At 52.5% G+C, this 6,387-nt stretch overlaps 1 protein-coding gene and 1 long non-coding RNA gene across 2 annotated transcripts; both read right to left on the bottom strand.

Moving 5' to 3' along the window:
• Positions 1 to 2,170, bottom strand: LOC149912430 (rho GTPase-activating protein 32-like). Its single transcript, XM_090131065.1, has 5 exons — positions 2,124 to 2,170; positions 1,625 to 1,770; positions 932 to 1,136; positions 611 to 756; positions 1 to 428 (listed from the first exon to the last, which is right to left on the bottom strand). The coding sequence occupies exons 1-5, from the start codon at positions 2,168 to 2,170 to the stop codon at positions 1 to 3; spliced, it is 972 nt and encodes a 323-aa protein (XP_089987191.1).
• Positions 2,171 to 4,522: 2,352 nt separating this feature from the next.
• On the bottom strand, positions 4,523 to 5,759 carry LOC149912429 (uncharacterized). Its single transcript, XR_016461822.1, has 3 exons — positions 5,693 to 5,759; positions 5,273 to 5,350; positions 4,523 to 4,627 (listed from the first exon to the last, which is right to left on the bottom strand). It is a non-coding gene; the product is annotated as an uncharacterized LOC149912429 (long non-coding RNA).
• Between the last annotated feature and the right edge of the window lie 628 nt (positions 5,760 to 6,387).

Genomic DNA, 6,387 nt, shown 5'->3' with positions numbered 1-6,387 from the left:
TCATGGAGAGAGTGGCTCAGAGCTCTCAGTGCTGCTGTCCGGTGCCTGGGACTGGAGGCCTGATTGAAAGTCCCCCTGCAAGAGGCTCTGCTCCTCCTCACTGATGCTGACCTGCTCCTGCATGGAGGTGCTGCTGTCGGGGCACTCACACTGTGCTTGGGATGGGCTGCACTGCAGGGAATCATGGTTACAATCCAGGCTGGTGACTGTGGTGTCTTGCAGGCCCAGGTCAGCAACTTCAGCAGAGCCAGGTGTAATGAGAGCATGGACTTCGATGAGCTCCTTCTCTCCATTAATGATATCAGATGGAAGGCTGCTGTTGGAACTGCAGCAATTTGTGCTTCCTAAGAGATCTCCACTGATCGAAGCACAGAGAGCCTCCTTGCTACTTGCCCTGGATCTTATGGCTTGACAAGGGCTCGATTCACCTAGAAAGGATACACAGGGGTTAGTGTCAAACTTTCACAAGCTGAATTACGACAGTGGTTCTTGATCAGGGGTGAAGATTTAGGCAGGGGACTGAATGCTAGAAGGAGATAGAAGTGCACTGCAAGCTTGAATTCGATGTTCCTGAAAAGCAGGGATTTGGAAGCTGCATTTGCACCCTTACCTGCCAGGACTACCACTGCTGTTTCTGAGGGCTGCCTGGCATTGCGCTGCAGTTGGCGTTTGCTCCCAGAGGATGGCTTCCTGAGCCTGAAGCAGCAACACCAACTGCTAGCTGGTGATTCCTCAGTCTTTCTGGGTGGATTTTGCCTGGAGAGAGAAAACAGCCAATGCTGTGAGTCGTGCGTGGTGCAGGGTGAGGGAAGAGCAGCACTGAGCTCTTGGCAGCAGTTGCTTGTTCCTAGCACTGCCTGGTTTCTGCAGAAAAACAGAAAAACCCACCCAAACAATGATGCTAGGTGGTGGAAAAGAAAGTCCTCTTTACCTGTCAGATGGAAAGTTGATGATGGTGTGGAATTTGCCCTGCCCAGCTGCAGGGCTTTCTTCCACTTCAATGTCCCGGCTGCTCTCTGTCACAGGGGGAGAGCTGCTGTGGCCTCGCCTCTGTGCCTGTGCCTCCTCCAGGCTGAGCAGCTTTGTGGCAGCAGAAGAGACCCCCACAGACTTGGGCCCTGGGAGAGAATTGTGCCCTGTCAGGGAAAACCACAGGTAAGAGCGAGGATCAGAAAGCAGCAGCACAGCCACCACAGTTCTGGGGGAGGTGCTGTATTTTTCTCAGGCTTGCTTATCCGTGCCACTGGAAGAAGAGGAGCTCAAGATAACCATGTGGGCAGAGGTCAGTTTATGGCAAAGGACACGGTCATCATTAAGAGCAGCTTACTGTATCAAAATAGGCAAGGAAAAACCCAAGGAAATGGGGGCAGGGAACTGAGAAAGCTTCGCTGCCACACTTGCATCAAAGTTCTCCTGCATGCAAACCATAATAATGATGGTTTCCTCCTTGTGAAGTTTGGGCTTGGACATTCTCAGCATCCAGCAACAGGATGCCATACCCTAATGGAAGCCCAGAGGTCTGCTGTCCCCTTGATGGTAAAAGAGTATCTCAAAGGTCTTGGAGGAGGCCTGCATTTGGTCAAGGTGTCAGGTCAAGATCAAGCTAATGGAGGAAGACACTCACCTGCTGCATCTGCAATGTCTGCTCTGGATTTGGAGCAGAAGAGGACGTCGGTGTGGTTGATGATGAATTCCACCACATCCGACTGTGTCTGCAGCTCCATGCAGGCAGCTCTTCCGCTGGCGCAGGCAGACTCGTTCTGCTGTGATCTGTAGAAAAGGCAGATTTTAGAAGTCATTTCTCCAAGACCGTTTCCCCGAGTCTGAATTGTTGCAGCCAAAAGCTGTCAGCTGAGGCTCTGCAGAATTCCGCAGTGGGCAATCAGTGATGCCACTGCAGAAATTCCCCTGGATGATCAAGGACACGTCAGTCCCATCTCAACAAGACTGCAGAAATTGTCACCTAGACATTGTGCCCGTGGGGTTGGAGAACAGCCCAGGCTCCTGCTCTTCTGTCAGCCACAGATTTTACAGGAGAAGAGCACATTTGATGGAGAAAAAGAGAGGACTGCTTTTCTTAACTGGAGAACAGAGGAAGTGTTGAAACAGAACCAGAAGTTTACCTTAAGAGGTTTGGAGCCCACACAATGGCTAGGTTCTTGGCATGCATGTTTGTGATGGTGGAGCTCCCAGCCAGACACGCCAAGTGTCTCATCAGGTACTCCAGTGTCCTGGAAAACAAGAGAGGCAAACGTTCAGCACCAACGAGCATGCCGTGCTGCAATTCAGAAAGACAAAGTCTGGAACCACATCGTTGCCCTCTGCAATGCAGCAGGGCTGAGCTCAGCAGGCTGAGGGCAGCACTGACCTGTAGTGAGGAGCGGGCAGCTGCTGGATGACGTCCTGCATTCTGAGCAGCCGCTCCTCCTCTGTAGCGGCACCAACAGCATCCTGGAGTAGTGCAGAAAGGGAGCGAGACACCAATCAGGCTAGTACACCACTGCGAGTAAACCTCGTGGGGCTGACAGCAAAAGGGCCTCCGAGCTGGGGCACTGCTGCAGCCATCTGCCAAGAGGCCCAGGAAGAGGGAAATGAAAGACGTGGCCTTGTGCTTACCGAGAACTTGCCGTACAGCTGGTGGGTGAGCAGAGGGTTCGGGAGCTCCCTGAAGTACATCTTGCAGAGGGAGCTCACGCTGTGAATGTCACGGACGGTGAGCTCAGGAATCTGCTCCGACTCAAATTCCTGCCTGGAGAGAGGGACGCAAACCCGGTTGAGCGAGAGGAAGGCAAGCCCAAAGCCACACCAGATGCACTCAGGCTGTGTCAGTCGCAGCACTCTTACCGCAGTCTCTGGATGTTGGACGCGACGCCGGACAGGCGGTATATCCCCTGCACCACGCCGTGCTGCTCAATGAACTCAGCGCAGCTCTGGAGGACCTGGGGGACTGAAGAACACGTGCCAGCCGTCAGTGGAGCTCCTGATTCAATCGTGCTGCAGGCTGTGCTTCACATCCCATCCACTAAGCCCAGCCAGGCTTGGCTGAAGCAAATACAGATGTGCTTGTCTCTTAGGAGCATCCGCCTCACTTTATCCTTCAGCCATCAACTCCCATTACACGTGTCTCCACGGCTATCAGCCTGCCCCCTGCTAGATATGAGCTCCCTTTCATCTTCTTTAGATGCCCAGCAGAGGAAGATCTCAGGAATGGGCAGCTCCTTACCATCACGACCGGAGTGGAGAAGATGCTCTCCCAGGTCACCGCCAAACACCCTTTCCTTCTCCACCTCCCGCTCGGTCGGTTTCTTTGGGCGGGCCTTCACCAAGGAACGAAGGAAGGTGAGGATCTTACTGCGTTTCTTGGGCACTGCACAACAAAAGGAAGAAACCAGGTCATTTCAGGTCTGGCTCCGTTGGACGAGGCCGAGCACAGCACATTCTACAGAGCACGTCAGAACGGGAAGAACATTACCAACCAGTACATACAAAAAGGGATTTTCCCCATCTCTGGAGGATCCCAAGGCCAGGCTGGATGGGGCCCTGGGCAGCCTGATCTAGTCTCACATTAAATGTGGGGGCTGGGAGACCATCCTCAGGCAGGAGGGTTGGAGCATGATGATCTCCGAAATCCCTTCCATCCCAAGCCATTCTATGAAGATTCTATAGTTTCCCCAAGTCCAATCATAAACACAGGAGGATTGGGCCAAATCCCTGCCCCATGGTATGCATGAAGGATCATCAATCCAGATGACAATGTGGGATGGATAAAGGAGGTATTAAGCACGGAACCACACCAAAAAAGACTTCATTTTGCTTCCCGACACCATCAAATGTAACATCCATACCTGGCTTTGGCACTGAGTTGATGAGTGCCTCAGGAATGTTCTTATTAATGAGTTCCACACACTCCCCTGGGAAAAATCCAACCTGTAACAAGAAGAAAAGAGAGGCCAACTATTGCATGCAGCATTTCTCAGATCTGAACTGTTAAACCAAAAGCCACGTAACATTTCCCTCGGAACGTGCTTGCCTGACGTTCCATAAGACTATCCAGCAGAAAATGGCTATAGTTCACAGCATAAAGGTAATAATTTTTCAACATTAGCAGCCAAAGGCAAGGTCCTCTGACACCGACACAGGGAAACTGTTTATGTCCTTTAGGCATCCTGAGCAGGCAGAGCAGCTCTAAGCTGAGATTTCTGCCTTTACTGAAGTTGCACTCTCCAGTCTGAAGCTTGTGCCTACCTGGAAGCCGAGCTTGCCTCTCCACCAGGGGGTCAGCTCCTTTGGTGGCATGTCGATGACACAGATGATGTCTCCCACCTGCAAGAGATTGCAACGTCAATCCCAGCTTCAGCACGGCTGGGAGGAAAGCACAGCTCAAATGACTGCATTCTTCTGCACTGCCCAACATCGCCGAGCATTAAAGCACTTGCACCAGTGCAGCTCTGAAGGCATTTGCCATTGTAAAATTGAACAACAAGGAACGCCTTGAACTGCTTACCTCAAAAGAGAGTTCATCCGCTGCCTGGGCAACGTATCTCTTAATAGCATGGGCAGCAGCAATAGCTGGAACATTCACAGGTGCCACCTCATGGTCCAGCAGGGGCTTCCCCTTGTTCTCAGCCTGAAACAGAGAGCACAGGCCACGGTGAGGAGCTGGGAACCAACAAGGAGGACTTCAAGGTGAGGAGCACATCTGCAGAGAAAGCTGCAGGAAATGCACTCGGTCCTTATCATGGGCACTTCAGAAGGAACTGCAAGTCTAATAACGGCTGTTTCTCTCCCTGGTGTGCAGCAGGCACACGCCAGCAAAGATGCATCTCTCCCCACCCAGACTAATCAGCAATGGCACTGACGCAGACAGGTGGCCTTGTCCATTTTGCCCCCACCTTTCCTGCGCTCTTTGTGCAGGAAGGCTGACTGTTTAAGATGCTAGGAGACCGTGAAGAGGGAAACCAAAGCTACGGCTGCAGTTACAAGGTGCAAACAGTGCCATTGCAAGCACCAAGCAGCTCTCTTGAGCAGTCCAACCAACAGCAAGTCCAAACAGAGCAGAGAATGATTGTTGTTTCTGCAGCCATTTCAAGGGAAAAGTCCGTAGAGGACAAACACCACAACCGAGATGGCTCTGGTACTTTGATAAACTTGCCACGCTTGCACTACTGTCTTGCCACAGAGGAGCTCTCTTGGAAAGCAGGAGAGCACATCTGCGGCTCACTCTGCTGGCTGCAGTCAGGGAACAAAGACCAATCAGAGCTTCATACTCTACCTCTGTCCATGCCAGGTCAGGCCCACAGCTGATCTCGCTGCACGCCACAGCCATCAGCGTAGGTGTGACAAGCTGGAACTGAAAAGAAACACACTTTTATCTTCTCTGTTCACATCTCTGCTGTGCTCCCTACAGCTGTCGGGCACACTCACACAGCCCAAGCACGCCTGCTGGTGTCCCTGGTGATGCTGTGCAGCTCTGCACAAGCTGGGGCTGGGACTCTTTGCCTAAGGGATTGGGTTCCTAAGACCAGCTGGTCACAGCACCACAGACAGCATCCTTCTGAGGGCTGAGCTGCAGAGCACGTGGAGAAAACCCACACGTGACCAGCGTCCCATCAAAGCTGGATGAGGCTGTGTTACTAAACACGGGGCGTCACGGGCTGCTAAAGCATGTGGGGGGACAAACCATGGCAGGTACCTGGCAAGAGATCAGAACGAGGGAGACAAATGCCTTGAATCCGCAGCCGTTCCTTGTCACTTTGCTCTGATCTTCCACGAGCAAAAGCTGCAGCAGGGAAGCAGGCAGAGGGTGGAGAGAGGAGAGAGAAAGAGCAGGTCAGTTTGTTTCCATGGTTTAGCAAAGACTACGAGGAAAAAACCAAAATCTGCCCTCCCTCAACTTAAAAACTTAAGTTTTCAACTTAAAACCATTTCCCCTTGTCCTGCTGATATCTACCCTTTCAAAGAGTTGATTCCCCTCCTGTTTTTAGGCTCCCTTTAGGTACTGAAGGCTGCCATGAGGTCACCCCAAAGCCTTCATTTCTCCAGGCTGAACAAGCCCAGCTCCCTCAGCCTGTCTTTGCAGGGGAGGTGCTCCTGTCCCCTGATCATCTCTGTGGCTCGCCTCTGGACCCTCTCCAACAGCTCCCTGTCTTTCTGGACACTGTACTGCAGCTGGGGCCTCACAAGAGCAGAGCAGGGGGGGACGATCACCTCCCTGTCCCTCATGGCCACCCCTCTGCTGATGGAGATAATGTGATCCTATGAGCTCCGCCAGCCAGCAGTTCTCAGCACTCACTGTCCCCCCGTCTCTCCCACACTGTCTCAGCTTACCTACAAGGTGCTGCACAGGACGGTGTGAAGACAAAGGGATGCAGTCGGTGCACAAGTGCA

The sequence above is a fragment of the Phasianus colchicus genome, chromosome Z, assembly GCF_987193195.1.
Source record: "Phasianus colchicus chromosome Z, bPhaCol1.hap1.1, whole genome shotgun sequence".
NCBI lineage: Eukaryota > Metazoa > Chordata > Aves > Galliformes > Phasianidae > Phasianus > Phasianus colchicus.
The sequence above is the reverse complement of the archived record's forward strand: the minus strand, read 5'-3'. Positions and strand labels throughout refer to the sequence as shown.

Excerpts from the sequence above, each read along its gene's own strand:
- LOC149912430 (XM_090131065.1), bottom strand. The coding sequence starts at position 2,170 with ATGCATGCCAAGAACCTAGCCATTGTGTGGGCTCCAAACCTCTTAAG. Across the intron at positions 1,771-2,123 it reads TGGGCTCCAAACCTCTTAAG|ATCACAGCAGAACGAGTCTG; the intron begins GTAAACTTCTGG and ends CCTTTTCTACAG. Across the intron at positions 757-931 it reads ATCAACTTTCCATCTGACAG|GCAAAATCCACCCAGAAAGA; the intron begins GTAAAGAGGACT and ends TTCTCTCTCCAG.